Source organism: Schistocerca nitens, chromosome 6 (assembly GCF_023898315.1).
Source record: "Schistocerca nitens isolate TAMUIC-IGC-003100 chromosome 6, iqSchNite1.1, whole genome shotgun sequence".
NCBI lineage: Eukaryota > Metazoa > Arthropoda > Insecta > Orthoptera > Acrididae > Schistocerca > Schistocerca nitens.
This window is the reverse complement of record NC_064619.1, coordinates 178,174,355-178,190,383: the sequence shown is the minus strand read 5'-3', so window position 1 is coordinate 178,190,383 and position 16,029 is coordinate 178,174,355. Positions and strand designations below refer to the sequence as shown.

The following is a 16,029-nucleotide window of genomic DNA, read 5'->3' as shown; positions in this document are numbered from 1 at the left end:
GAGGTAGTATACTGTGGCAAAAAAGGGTATTACAATTCTCTTCACAGCTTTAATGCAATTTCAGTTCGTGGTATTAAACTGTTAAGATGTCTACAAAACTCGTTTACAAAGTTCCATGGTACTTCTAAAGTTGATCTGGCTGTAGCAGCAAAGTAATAACACTAAAATACGCTAAATGCTATACGGGCTAAAATGCACGATCCCAATATCATTGACCTGATTTGCAGAAGATAATGCGAACAGAATTCTTGTTCTTCCCATCTGAAGGCTCCCGCCATAGATATTTATACTCTGTGTTCATAACCTATGAAACAACTGCAGTGGATGACCAACCAATTTAACGAGCATCAGATTGCTGACAGTAGAAAGACGGAATAATGCTCTTTTAGGTGCTATGAAGAGATTCATTTGCGAAATCCCACGTTCACATTCACTAGAAGATGTGGGAACACTTGTCACTGAATTGAGAGGAACGATAAAACTGAGAAACAGAATTTTCTTTGCGTTTAAATATTTTTTACGCATTGAAACTGTTGGACCAGGAGACCAACCAGTGATGTGCATTGTTTATTCCTTGGAAGAGTAACTGATTTTGAGAGTGGGGTGTTTATTCTTTGTTTTCCTTCGAGCTATTATGTCGGACTGTAAGCTAACTAAATAAATGTCTCGAAGTATATGTGGGTTTGGTTTTTGACCTACAGAACCGTTTCTTTCTTTCTTTAATCACATAAAGATAACGTAGATATGGTAGTCCAATGCTGTACAATGTTCATGCCTTGTTTATTTCTTTCTACTGCCAAATTACTTACTTCTTTGCAAATTTTGCAACCAAGTTTTTTGTTTCAAACCATTAAACTGTCATTTACATCACAAAATGTGATTTCTTGATCCAAAGGCCAACATTATGGGCGTTCATTTGACTTGCTGTTATACACAAGTTCGTTCACTGTATTTTTACTGTGGGTTCAGGGTTCAGGTTTACATTTTCACTTTAGTTGTCTGCTCGAAACTTCGAAATTTCTTACTTTTCACTTGCAGAAGATTTATTGGCAAGTTTTAACTATTTGGATGGAGGAGAACAAGTAAATAGTTTTTAATTTTGCTGCTCATCTTTCCTTAACCTCTAAGCTAACCTGCATCGAAAGGCAGGACACACAGTACAATTGTGCACACAAAAAACAGCAAGAAGTGAATAAAAAAACGGTTCAAACGGCTCTGAGCACTATGCGACTTAACTTCTGAGGTCATCAGTCGCCTAGAACTTAGAACTAATTAAACCTAACTAACCTAAGGATATCACATACATCCATGCCCGAGGCAGTATTCGAACCTGCGACCGTAGCGGTCGCTCAGCTCCAGACTGTAGCGCCTAGAACCGCACGGCCACTCCGGCCAGCCAAGAAGTGAATAAGTAAGTATGCCAAAGTACTCACTCACAGAACGAGAAAGTAAACTGACTGATTGGTTGCAAGCGATCCAATTCTTGGTAACAATTTCCTACTGCTCGAAACATTCGAAACGGTTAAATGTATCCCTTTTTCCAACACAGACTGCATTATCATTACGCGATTACTAACATGTAAACTGAAATAAATACAATTTACGTCCGTGAAATAAATACTTGGAAAACTTTTAAATTCTGCAACATTGTGAGCGAGCACTGCTTCCACAAGGATCATATGTCAGGATGTATAATGCTTGAGAGTAATGTATGTTGGCCTATTTTTTCAGGTGGACAGTCGACTGTGGAGTCTGAAATTTAGGCAGGGAGCATAGCAGCATCTTTTGAGTCTGAGAGTCGTCGGTGGGTGTATTAATGTGACTAGGCGAGAAGAGTGGAACTATGTTTTACATTGCAAGTGACTGGAAGCAGTTCAGGAGTCATCAGCAGGTGTCCTCATTGTATGGGCAGAAAACAGAAACTATTTAATATAATCCATTATGGAGTCGAGGTAGCAGTTGTCGTTATACTGGTTATCACTATTAGCATTCAACTGCAATTCTTATACATATATTTTAACAACGCGTTTCAAGAGACAATGCTCTCATCATCAGGTTGTAAAGTCTATGTCGCGAAATTAGACAGACTAAAAAGACAAAAAATACCATCACAAAAATGTTGGGAAGTCCATAGAGTAAAACAGAATTAAAAGTATATTGGACTGTGGGTCCTCGTCTTACATTGAAGTTGTTGACACAACTTGATGAGTTACGAGAGGCTAACAATGGCAGACCAATGCAATAAGGAAATAAGGCGCCCAATAGCAAAGCGTTACCGTCAAGCACACGGCTGTAACCATGCCACAACACCTAGGCACGTCAGTCCACAACAGCTCCCGACAGCATACTTGGTAGCTATGGGACGGCCATCGACTTGTGTCAACAACTTCAATGTAAGACGAGGACCCACAGTCCAATATACTTGTAATTCTGTTTTACTCTATGGACTTCCCAACTATTTGTGATGGTATTTTGTCTTTTTAGTCCGTTTAATTTCATGACATAGACTTTACAACCTGATGATGAGAGCATTGTCTCTTGAAACGCGTTGTTAAAATATATGTATAAGAATCACGGTTGAATGCTAACAGTGATAACCAACAGAAACTATGTTTTATTTAGCAACTTACCTGAAATAAATTGTGGTTAAATGAAAGAACATTTTACAATAGAGCATTACCGAATGAAGTGGTGCACCTGTTAGGACGATGATTTTATATTCGAGAGGGTGGAGCTTCTCTGATTTGGGTTTTTCTGGATCATTTGGCAATTGCTGGAATGGTCCCTTAATTTAGGCCGTGGCCAAACACCTGTCCTATCCTCATAGGCTGGAGTCTGTGAAGAATATGGTGGCCAATGTGAAATGATCAGTTTTTGTCCAAAGCACTGGGCGAGTTCATTCCCTTGTTCTGAAGGGGAGGCTGGTAATATTTCTCCACTTTCAGCCGATTGGCTACTTGCTGTCATGACAGAATCGAGTCACATGCTCTGCAATTTTTCACTAGCAGTTTCACAGAAACTATTTGGTAAAATAATTTCTTTCTTGCATTGCTTATAGATTTATGTGTCAGATTCATGGTGACATGCCCATCTTTTGTTTATGGTCTTAGTTATTGCGATATTTGAATTTCAGTAAGACACTACGCGAAATGCAAAAAAGTTTGTGATGAAAAATAGGGGTCACTATGATTTTGCCTTTGGTGCATATTACATTATATGTTGCTGCACATGGAACTGAATTATTCTTTAGGCGTGGCTGGAGGTCTGTTTCTGTCACCAGTCTCCGTTCCTCATATTTCATAAACGGTTTGAGGTATCTAAATGAGCTTTTGGCAAATGATGGAATGAAAAGAGGAGAATATTTTGCCATGTATTTATTATGCACAACTTCATTATCTACCATGTTGTTCCACTGACTACAGACTTTTTGGTGAAAGAATGTAATTTTTAAGAGTCATCGATACCTGGTGAAACAAGAAATATTCTGTGTTTTGGAGGAACATAAGTGAAGAATTACACATTTATGTTTGTACTGAGGGTGTGCTTTTTCGTAAGCTATTGACGTTACTTTTTCTCTGTTCATCACTTAACAAACTTAATAAAGGAGTGTTTCAGAATCCTCTCGCGACTGCATCTGCACAACATGTTAATTAGGTGACATTATGTAAACCCCGCTGTTTTCCGACAAAACAAGCAAATTTAAATATCGAAACAATAAAAATCTAGGTTACGCTCGAAATGTGCCACCCATTATGCCTATCTAAAAATTACAAACGGTTAAGAAGTTAGGCGAGAATATGTCGCTGCTTTATTACATTTTCAGCGGAATTCTTGCTTTGTACTAACAAAGACAGATGTTATAGTAGATCTTTTTGAATGGTCACCATCCATGTTCACAAAAAATGTGAGTATAGGCTTCAGTCTAGGAAGGCACTTCCCCTCCAGTGCTCGGCATTTGCCCTACAGCATGCCCTGCCAACTGTGCATTTACCGGTCACGTTAATTTGCCCGCTCTCTGTCAGGTCTGTTCTCTTGAAGCACGCCATATATGCTGTGTACTATTTTTTGTCTTGTTGATTGGATTTGTATTTGCTTTAAATTTCATTTAAAATCAGTGCCTCTGCTGAAACATTCATCTTTGGCGTCCTAGCTATGAACGCTTTTATATATGTGCTCTGTCGTGTTATTTTTCGTTTTGAGTCTAATCGTGTTCCTTGCGTATTGTGAACTCATAAAAGTTTATTATTTAGTTTAAAACCGGAACCACGTTTTCATTTCAAGCTCAAATCACAACAAACCTTAACAAAGCCCATATCATCGTGGGATGATCCTTGGATGAATAAAGATAAATAAAAGTATAAAATAGACGGTAATATGCTTCACAGAATAATGGTGTTATTAATTCAAGATCTGCTATAACTGGTGGAAGGAGTTCCAACATTTTCATGTAATACTGTGTTAATACTGTATTCTTTCATTTGATTTGGCCTATATTACCAGTAGGCCTACACTACCTGTAACATATGTAAACTACAAGACCAAATAAAAAATCCAGTCAACCAAAATTAGTGTTGTGAAAACAGGCTACGATGTTAGTAGACAGCGCCACCGTCAAAGCAAAACCTTTTTCGTAGGAAACCTTGGCGTTGACGTCCACTTGTGTCATCGTCTCATTCCGTTCCGTTTATGGCCAGTTGGGTGTCGCCATTTGAAATTCACTGTGAAAAGTTTTCACGTTCCACTTTTGTCCGTTGCATTGTGGCAAACGTGAATCATTTACTTGGTCAGATGTTCTTGTGGTATATCTTCGTGTAGTTGCTATGTTATCTTTGGCAGTAGCGATGATGTTTCGAATGTAGTTGTGTAATGTTTTTGTTGTCATGCAAGAAGTGCAGTGATGGTACAGGTTGCTAGTATTGTATATTACTGAGAGTGTTATTGTGTTCCCAGCCATAGCCTGTGTGCAGGAATAATTGATTGAAGAACATTCCACTTTATAGCAGCATTTCAGTGAAGCTGTCATCATCTTTCAACTTTACAAATGAGATATGGCAGATAATGAGATAGCAACTGTGAAAAGCCGATACAGGTTAATAGTTCATTTTTATAACCATAATTATTATTTTGCGTCGGAGCGCATTTGACGTGATTGGGTGAGATAAAATCCACTTCCTCTTAACTTTAGGTTAAAGTGAGTCAGTCACTGTGTATATCGCATCATATTTTATTACGAAGAGTAAAACTATAAAAGTTTCACTTTTAATGTATAATGCAGCTGGCCGTGGGAGTGGTTGCAGTGGTGTCCTGCTTCGGCGGATATGCTTCGCACTATTGAACGCAAAATATTGAGTTGTAAGTATCTTGTTGATCGGGATAGTGGTGTTACTGTGTGCTTTTGGGGTACAGTTCACATGCTTGCTTGGTTTTCGTGTAGTGATTGATGTAATTGACAACAATGTGAGTAACTCATACGTTTTAATCATTGTTCCAGATTTAAAGACAACATATCGGGGATGGTATGTAGATATAGGCCCGGTTGTAGGGTCGTCAGACAAGATATGGACCATTTCACTAAACGAAGATTCTCCACGAACGCCAATTGTTTTACTTCATGGCCTTGCTGCTGGAGTGGCTTTGTGGTGTCTTAATCTGGATGCTTTGGCGAGAACGAGACCAGTTTATGCAATTGATTTATTGGGTTAGTAGTTGTGGTGTCCTTACATGATAAGTAAGGTTACACTGAATCAAACAGTGCAGTGCAATATGGTGAAAAGTACTCACCACTCCTCTGACCAGTCCAGCTACTGCACAATGGATCACATATTTCTTCCAGTATTTGATTTGTCTGTTGATATTAAAGCCTCTCAGGCAATGATGTGGTAGTAATATTTTTGTTTGTCTTTGCACCATACAGCACAATGATATTAAGACTATAGTGTGCCACACCGTATGGATTTAAACAAAACATACAAATAATTTTGCAGCTAAATAAAAACAACACTTTGAACAGATAAAAATTATTATTTTGCACAAACTTTCATTTATATCCAACATCAAAGTGCATAACTCTGCAGGATTAATCAAAATATACTTACACATTGCTATAGGTAATCCATAATAGCCTATAATTTAAAAAAAGAAAATGATGTTATTGGAACAGGTTCAAAGCAACGACTTATTCTTGTCAACGTTCCTCCCATTCATTTCTACTTTCAAGTGTGTGACTCCATCCAACATATCTCCAGACAATAAAAAAATAAAGTATGCAGTGAGCCCCAGGGTTTTGGGTGAGTTTTTCGAACTCCCTTTTCCTAAACCTCACCAGTTCTTTTCCTTCATCCCTCTTCCTTCCCTTTCAACCCTTCAACCAGTAGAAGGAGCCACTGGCAATGGCAGCTTGCAAATTGTAATACATTTTATATGTCTGTTGTGCTGCCGCTTGTAAAAAGATTTTTTTATCTGTCCAATCACAAAAGAATATACCAGTATGACTTGGAATACATTGACAGTCAAAATAAAATAAGTAAGTAGATGTTGACAATATTATGAAAAGGAAAGTTGCTACTTACCATATAGTGGGGATGCTGAGTCACAGGTAGCCACGACAAAAAGACACTCACAATTTGTAGCCTTCGGCCATTAAGGCCTTCGTCAACAACAATAAAACACACACACACACACAAAATATATTTGTTGGAAACAATAGGGAAGCCACAGAAAGAGCCTTCTTTGTTTAGATCTGCTGTTTATTCTATTAAAAGTCATGAGAATAATAAATATAAATTTAACCGTATCTTGTTTCTTTTGATGTTACTGAATACTGTGCTGAAGTACGTTAAAAAGATCTTGGTTATAGAATTGTTTCATGGCAGTAATGGAACTGGATTTGATTAAATGTGTTATGATGCAGGCTTTGGCAGGAGTTCGAGACCAAATTTTAGTTCAGATGCATTGGAAGCAGAGCAGCAGTTTGTTCGTTCTGTGGAGGAGTGGCGTCGTGAAATGAAACTGGAAAAAATGATTTTACTTGGACACAGCATGGGCGGGTTCCTTGCTGCATCATATTCACTGACCTATCCAAACAGGTAGAGTTCGTTTTTCAAACTCCATTAAGATGATTGGCAATATAAAACAATTAATTTATGACTTAAGCTATTGTATTGATTTTCAGGCTCTCTTTCCTATTTCTATTTGAAAATAAAGTACTTATCACAACGCCGGCCGGGATGGCCAAGCGGTTCTAGGCGCTACAGTGTGGAACCACGCTACCATTACGGTCGCAGGTTCAAATCCTGCCTCGGACATGGATGTTTGTGATGTCCTTACGTTAGTTAGGTTTAAGTAGTTCTAAGTTCTAGGGGACTGATGACCTCAGAAGTTAAGTCCCATAGTGCTCAGAGCCATTTGAACTTATCACGACAATTTGTAGTCGAATATTACATATTTCTTCTGGCTGTGTTTTGGTGTATAGTTTATTATAGACCGTTTCAAATTTGTATTCTTATTGTGAGGTTCTTATCTACTTGACAGTAAATGCCCCCCTATGGCAGATACAGAATTTGTTCTGCACTGTCCAACACTACTAATTTTTTTTAACCAAAGTCGCTAAGTCATGTTCATGGTGTGGCTCTCAACTCAAAGGTAAAGGTACAAATCACTTCAGTGGAAACAGTTTCATCACCAGCATTATGTGGCTACGGCGCGATAAACGGAAGTGGAGGCGTAAATTTCCTGACCACTAGTTTTTATGTGTGTCATGGCTGAACTTGATTATTGAAGTGTAAAAGATAATAACATCAAGCCTTTATGTACGAGTGGCTACACAAAAGTTTCCTTGTATTTCCTTTTACGCATCTACTATTGGTGTGGCTGAATGTTGACCACAAGGAACTGTACAAACGGTGCAGTCATGGGCCCTCACCCATGGCTTTCAGTTTTCAGCCCCCAAGACTGTCACCATCGTACAGTTCACCCGCATGCACAACTTTTTGTTGATGACCATAGCCTTAATGTCATGGGCTCTTATTGCTTTTTACGACTGGTTTTCAACACCCATTTAACTTGGTTTCCCCATCTTCGTCAGCTTAAGCAAAAGTACTGGCAGCACGTTTACATTCTCTGATGCCCGAGTCACGCTGGTTAGTGAGCACACCGCCGTACACTGTTGCATCTGTACGAAGCACTTGCTCAGTCCCATCATGATTATGGGAGCCTGGTGTATAGTTCAGCATCACCCTCAGCGTTGCAGATGCTGGTCCCTGTACTTCACTGTGGAGTTTGACTTGCGATGGGAGCTTTCTGAACGAGCACTGTGAAAAGCCTACTCATGAAAGCTGGGGTTCCTCCATTGCGGATCAGGCAGAAAAATATGCCTGCAAATTATATTGCACATATTTGCAGCATGCGTAAACATCCGGACTACTGTCTCATTTTCCCTAACATGGTGATTCATCTCCTGAAACAGTGGCCCAGATCGGAGATTACAATTGCATTCCATGTCTGGTGCCTTCTCACTAAGCTCAAGTCTTTCCCTCTACCACCTGTCCTCCTGATTCACTCATGTACACCTCCATGGAGTATACCTCAATGACAGATTCATCTGGACCTCTCACAAGTCCCAAATGACTCAGTACATTCTGCAGCCCTTCACTGCCTGTTCCTGTCTATTCTTGACATGACCTGAGGTTCAGAGATAGTTTACACAGATTGGTCAACAGTTGATGCTCTTGCTGGACATGCTCAACAGTGCTCCTTGCCATATGGCTGTAGTGTTTTCACTGCAGAGCTGGTAGCTATCTCTCGCACTCTTCAGCATATCTGTTCCTGTGCCGAGGAATCCTTACTCATTTGTAGTGACTCCTTGGTCGCCTTACGAACTCTTGACCAGTGCTACTCTCGCCATCCGTTGGTTATGGCCCTCCAAGAGTCTGCTTACATCCTCGAACAACATGGACAGTCAGTGGTCTTTGTATGGATTGTGAGACACACAGGAATCCCAACAGGCTAGACAAAGAGGCTACTTGTAAACTGGGTCCAGAGATCAGCCTACTGGAATCTGATCTTCAATCGGTATTACGCCACAAAGTGTTAGGTTTCTGGAATACAGAATGGTGTTTCCTGAATGTGCAGAATAAATTACTTATGGTAAGGGAGTCGCCAAATGTGTGGAGGTTCTCCATGCAAGCCTCTCGCAAAGACTCCATTGTCTTTTACCTGTTCCACATTAGCTGTACTTGGCTGAATCGTGGTCACCTGCTATGTTGCGAGGACCTACCTCAGTGTTGTAGTGGTGTACGTCTGACAGTGGTCCACATCTTGTTAGATTGTCCAGATTTAGCCACCCTTAGGTGGACTTTTAACCTTCCTTACACACTACCTATGGTTGTTAGGTGACAATACCCCAATGGCTGATCTAGTGTAAGTTTTATTTGAGAGGGAGGGGCAGTTATTGCTCAGTCTGAGGGTGGGCATCTGGCCAAATCTTCCTCATTCCCTCTGGTGCCGTCTGCTCAATTTGGTGTTCGTCTTTTCACCATCTATGTTTCTCTTGCCTTGTGTTTTTAGGCTGGAGCTTTTAGTGTGTTGGAGAGTGGCCGGCTTGTCATTTTATTCTCGCAATCAGCCAGGCCGTCTGCAATGTTGTTTTAAAGCCTTCTGTCACTTTTCCCTTTTAGTTAATGTGTTCAGTTCTGCTTTGTATTTTCATTTTTTTACTTCAGTATTGTTGCACACACAGCTTTACACATTTTGTTTCTTTCCTGGATTTTGGCTGATAGTATTCTTGTGGGTTATGGTTTTAATCTGATACCTGTGTGACTAATGAAAAAGGGACTGATAACCTTGTGTTTCAGTCCCTTTAATGTCAAAACCAACCTAAAGTTCCCAGAAAAGTGCCACCGTGGGTGCAGTTTGTGTGGTGTGCATTTTTATCCATAAAGACGTATTACACAACTCCTTATGAATTCAGTACAGCTCATATCTCATCTGGAATGCTTTGTCTGTCCAATGTGAATTTTTTTGCCTCTGTAGTAATTTTTTATGGTTGGGAATGTAAGTGAATAACATGCAGTTTTGTAGACAATTTGGGAATGGAATTACAACTCACAACATAGTAGATGCATTAAGTTGCAACAGCCAAACCAACTTGACCGAATGTAACCATACAGTGAAAAGGATAGTTCCTGCTCACCATATAGCGAAGATGAGTTGCAGAAAGACACTGCAAAAAGACTGTCAGAAAGTTAGCTTTCAGCCAACAAGGCCTTTGTCGAAAATAGAACACACACACACAAGACCACAGTCTCTGGCAGCTGGAGCGAGACTGCGAGCAGCAGTCATTATGGGAGAGCAAGCAGGTGAGGGTAAGGAGGAGGATGTGATTTGGGGGGGGGGGGGTGGGGGGGGACAGTTAAGTGCTGCTGGGAGCATGCAGGTTAGATGGAGGGTGGGGGCTAATGGAAAAGGAGAGAAGTAAAAAGATTGGGCCTGTTGGTGGAACAGAGGGCTATGTAGTCCTGGACTGTGAACAGGGAAGGAGCTAGATGGGTAAGGACAATGAGTAACGAAGGTTGAGGCCAGGAGGGTTATGGGGATGTAGGATGTATTGTGGGGGCATTCCCACCTGTGCAGTTCAGAAAAGCTGGAGGTGGCAGAATGGATCGAGATGGCATAGGCTGTGAAGCAGTCATTGAAATGAAAGACGTCATATTGGGTGGCATGCTCACCAAGAGTGTGTCTTCACCATGGATGTGACCTACACGTATGCATCAAGAGGTTGGGAGTGTGTGTGGCACAGGGAGACCAGAATATTGTATACAAGTTGGGTGAGCAGCTGTTTTGAACTTGCTTTCTGCTTGGGGGAAAAAACCCAAAGTAACTTGCGATGTGAAAACCTTTTACAGAAAAGACACTATAGGAAAAATTAAAATGTATGAATTCGTTTCTAGTTTCAGTAATGGCAACACATCAGTTGATAACAAAACTTGTTCTGAATACACGTCAGCTACCCAAACATATAAAAATGTTGTGAAAATTCATGTATTTTTGCTCGAAGGCTGATAACAGACTGTTGAATATACAGCACAGTTGATTAGATTGTCTTGGAACTTAGTACAGCAAAATTTAACAGATTTGGGAGTAAGAATGATCATTCCCAAATTTCTACCTCTCATTCTGACCCCAGAAAAAGGAATGCCGAGTATGAACTTTGAAATAACGATATAAAACTGACCCAGAATTGTTTCCTATGATTGTTACTAGTGACAATTTAGCATGCCATGGTTATGATCCTGACGCCAAATAACATCAAGCCCATGGGAGACAGTATCACTTCACTGAAATAAAGCTTGTCAGTTGAGGTCAAACAAAAAGGAGGTCATACTGTTAGTCACATTCTCTATTTGGATTGCTGACTCCTACCCCACCTGCATGCACGCCCAAATGGCAACTTACTAATGCTGACTGGTGGCTTTACTCCTGCATGGCGACCTTTGAAGTACAAGATTTCGTGAGTTGTGATGACCAGGTGAAATATCTCACAAACTTTGTCCTTACGGCTGCAGGATGTTCCATTCCTTGCTCTTCCTCTTTACCACGTCGTATCCCAGTCCCTTGGTGGACTGAGGCATGCCATGACACAGTTCAGGCTCGGAGATGTGCTCTCCGCATTTTAACGTTCATCCTATGATGATGAACTGCATTCATTATAAACAGATCCATCCAAAGTGTCATCACATTCTTCGAGACAGCAAACAAGCTAGCTGGATTTCATTCACTAGTTATTTCAACAGTTCCATCCCCTATTCCGTCGTGTGAGCCAACCTCCGACAGCTCTCTGGGACCAAGAACCATTCGCCAATTTCTGGCCTGACAGTAGCAGACGATGTCCTCGTGGACCCTATTGCTATATCCAACACCGTAGGCTGCCATTTTGTAGGAGTTTCGAATTCTTTCCACTTTCACCCTGCCTTCCTCCACTGGAAACGAGCGGAGGAGGCTCGCACGATTCCCTTCTCTTCTCTGAATTGTGAGTGCTACAATGCCGCCTTTATTATGAGGGAGCTAGATCTCGCTCTCACTTCATCCCGATCCTCTGCCCCAGCACCAGACGCCATCCACATTCAGATGTTGCAGCACCTTTCTTTTGCGGACAAGCAGTTTCTGCTTAATTCGTTCAACCGCATTTAGGCAGAGAGCACATTTCTCGGATGCTGGCATGGAGCCACCGTCATACCCATACCTACACCCGATAAGAAGAAAAACCTTCCTTCTAACTGCTGCTCCATCTCTCTTATCGGCTGCGTTTGTAAGGTGATGGAACGTATGATTCATGCGTGGCTGCTATGGTGGCTCGAGTCTCGCAATTTACTGACGAATGCACAGTGTGGATTTCGAGTGTGGCGTACTGTATTGGCCGTCTCGTTACTTTGTCCACCCATGTCATGAATGGTTTTCTGAGGAAATTCCAGACTGTGGCCATGTTTTTTGATTTGGAGAAGGCCTACAACACATGCTGGAGAGCTGGTATCCTCTGTACTCTTTACACATGGGGCTTCCGTGGCCGTCTGCCCTGCTTCAGGCATTTTTAACAGACAGAGTTTTCAAGGTGCATCTGGGTTCTGCCTTGTCGGTCACCTTTATCCAGGAAAGCGGTGTGCCTCAGGGTTCCATCCTGAGTATCGTCCTCTTTGCTATTGCCATTAACCCTATAATGGCCTGTCTCCCATCGGGCATCTCCAGCTCCCTTTTTGTTGACAATTTCGCCATCTGTTGCTGTTCTCTGTGACCTGGCTCACTGAGCAGTGTCTTCAGTGCTGTCTTGATCATCTTTACTCCTGGAGCATCGACAGTGGCTTTCCCTTTTACACTGACAAAACTGTCTGTATGAATTTCTGGTGACACAATTGGTTTCTCCCACCATCTTTACTTCTTGGGCCCTTCTGTTCACTGAAACTAAGAAATTCCTGGGGCTCATACTTGATAGGAAACTCTTGGTCCCCCCATGGGTCTTACCTGGCAGCCCGCTGTGCGCAGTTCCTCAGCGTCCTGTGTGTCCTCAATGGTACTTCCTAGGATACCGATTGAACCACCTGCCTCTGTTTGTACTACAAGTGCTTAGTTTATGTGTCAGCATGTCCATCCATCTTATGCCGTCTCAACACTATCCACCGTTGTGGCATCTGTTTGGCCACGGGTGCCTTTTACACTAGTCCGGTTGAGAGTCTGTATGCTGAAGCTGCTGAACTTCCACTGTCCTACCGCTGTGACTTTCTTCTCAGCAGGTATGCATGCCATTTGTCAGCCATGTGTGCCCACCCATCCTTTGCCTCCTTCTTTGATAATTCCTTTGATCACCAGTATGGGGCGCGTCGCTCTTTTCTGTTACCTCCTGGAGTCCGCTTTCGGCACTTGCTAAGGCCGCTTAACTTCACACTATCTGCACCTTTCCCGATGGGTGTGAACCCTTCACAAAGTTGGCTTCGTTTGCTTCCTAAGGACACTACTCCAGCCTCAGTCTATTGCCTTCAGGTTCATGACCTTCACATGAAACTTCGAGATAGTACGTACCTTCGTACACACTGATGGCTCTCAGACTGACTGTGGGGTCGGGTTTGCCTTCGTCATGGGCACCCGTGTCTTTCGATATTGGCTTCCGGAACACTGCTCAGTACTTACAGTCGAGCTCTTCATCCTGTATCAGGCCATGGAGTACATCTGGCGACACAACCTTTTCAATAGTGCCCTGTGCTCAGACTCACTCATCACCCTTCAAAGTCTATGTGTGCTGTGCACTGCCCATACCTTAGTGCCCGCAAGTTACTATATTCCCTCCGATGATCTTTGTGTTGCCATCTGTCAGGAGGTGGTGTCCCTTTGACATCGCCTCTTCACGGGAATAAGGTCTGGCTTATTAAGCCTTTCCCAGTGGCTTGGATGACCTCCTCTCGGCCTCCCACTGGGATTAGCTCATTTTAAGTAGGCTGCGTATTGGGCACTGCCTTTTTAGCCAATGTCATTTGATAAGTGGCGCTACCCCACCACTTTGTACACATTACGCCCAAGTTTTAAGTGTCTGCCACATCCTGATGGACTGCCAATTTTCTAACCGTTTACATTGCCGCTTGGGTTTGCAGTCTGATTTATTGGCCATTTTAGCAAATGACGTGCAGGCTGTTAACCACATTTTACTTTTTATCAATCAAAGCAATATGGCGATGGCCATTTAATTTTTAGTTTTAGACCTCTGAGTCTGTATGGTTTCTTTTTTTAGCCCATTTTCCACATGACTGGTTTTAGCTGTCTTCCGTTATGTCCGTTGGGACTGATGTAAAGTTGTTTTTTTAACTCCTTTCTGTCTTCGTGTTCTATTGTTTTGACTTGGGCGCGTGTGACCCCAGTTGTTTTTTACAGCCATCTCAGTGAGCCAGTCATCACTTTGGTGGAACAGATGGGGGCAAGCAAGAATAAAATAACTAGGTATGAACTATCAGTTATCGCTGCAGATGACTATAAAAATTCCCAGCAATGAATCACCAATTCAAGAAATGTATTTGTGTGCTGAAGATCACTGTGAAGGTGATAAGTGTTTATTGCTGGCAGGTCGACAGACACACAAACGAACATAAACATACACACAAAATTCAAGCTTTCGCAACAAACTGTTGCCTCATCAGGAAAGAGGGAAGGAGAGGGAAAGACGAAAGGATGTGGGTTTTAAGGGAGAAGGTAAGGAGTCATTCCAATCCCGGGAGCGGAAAGACTTACCTTAGGGGGAAAAAAGGACGGGTATACACTCGCGCGCACACACACACACATATCCATCCACACATATACAGACACAAGCAGACATGTGCTGTGCACGTGATGTCTGCTTGTGAGGTGTCTGTATATGTGTGGATGGATATGTGTGTGTGTGTGCGCGCGCGCGCGAGTGTATACCCGTCCTTTTTTCCCCCTAAGGTAAGCCTTTCCGCTCCCGGGATTGGAATGACTCCTTACCTTCTCCCTTAAAACCCACATCCTTTCGTCTTTCCCTCTCCTTCCCTCTTTCCTGACGAGGCAACAGTTTGTTGCGAAAGCTTGAATTTTGTGTGTATGTTTGTGTTCGTTTGTGTGTCTGTCGACCTGCCAGCACTTTCATTTGGTAAGTCACATCATCTTTGTTTTTAGATATATTTTTCCTACGTGGAATGTTTCCCTCTGTTATAACCATATATATATATATATATATATATATATATATATATATATATATATATATATATATATATAAAACAAAGATGATGTGACTTACCAAACGAAAGCGCTGGCACGTCGATAGACACACAAACAAACACAAACATATACACAAAATTCAAGCTTTCGCAACAAACTGTTGCCTCATCAGGAAAGAGGGAAGGAGAAGGAAAGACGAAAGGATGTGGGTTTTAAGGGAGAGGGTAAGGAGTCATTCCAATCCCGGGAGAGGTCTGCTTGTGTCTGTATATGTGTGGATGGATATGTGTGTGTGCGCGCGAGTGTATACCCGTCCTTTTTTCCCCCTAAGGTAAGTCTTTCCGCTCCCGGGATTGGAATGACTCCTTACCCTCTCCCTTAAAACTCACATCCTTTCGTCTTTCCTTCTCCTTCCCTCTTTCCTGATGAGGCAACAGTTTGTTGCGAAAGCTTGAATTTTGTTTGTATGTTTGTGTTTGTTTGTGTGTCTATCGACGTGCCAGCGCTTTCGTTTGGTAAGTCACATCATCTTTGTTTTTAGATATATTTTTCCCACGTGGAATGTTTCCCTATATATATATATATATATATATATATATATATATATATATATATATATATATAGGGAAACATTCCACGTTGGAAAAATATATGTAAAAACAAAGATGATGTGACTTACCGAACGAAAGCGCTGGCAGGTCGATAGACACACAAACAAACACAAACACACACACAAAATTCAAGCTTTCGCAACAAACTGTTGCCTCATCAGGAAAGAGGGGAAGGAGAGGGAAAGACGAAAGGATGTGGGTTTTA

At 41.7% G+C, this 16,029-nt stretch overlaps 1 protein-coding gene across 2 annotated transcripts in view; it reads left to right on the top strand.

Annotated features, from left to right (window-relative positions):
- Positions 1-4,851: 4,851 nt before the first annotated feature.
- The window catches only part of LOC126262463 (1-acylglycerol-3-phosphate O-acyltransferase ABHD5), a 107,192-nt gene continuing 96,014 nt past the window's right edge, over positions 4,852-16,029 (top strand). The window contains exons 1-5 of one of the 2 annotated variants that reach the window (XM_049959118.1): positions 4,852-4,906; positions 5,001-5,089; positions 5,276-5,352; positions 5,492-5,698; positions 6,911-7,085. In XM_049959118.1, the coding sequence (XP_049815075.1) occupies positions 5,049-5,089; positions 5,276-5,352; positions 5,492-5,698; positions 6,911-7,085 (500 nt within the window). In that variant the 5' untranslated portion in view covers positions 4,852-4,906; positions 5,001-5,048. Of the gene's footprint in view, positions 4,907-5,000; positions 5,090-5,130; positions 5,192-5,275; positions 5,353-5,491; positions 5,699-6,910; positions 7,086-16,029 lie in introns of those variants that run through there. The other variant, XM_049959119.1, reaches the window with a different exon arrangement.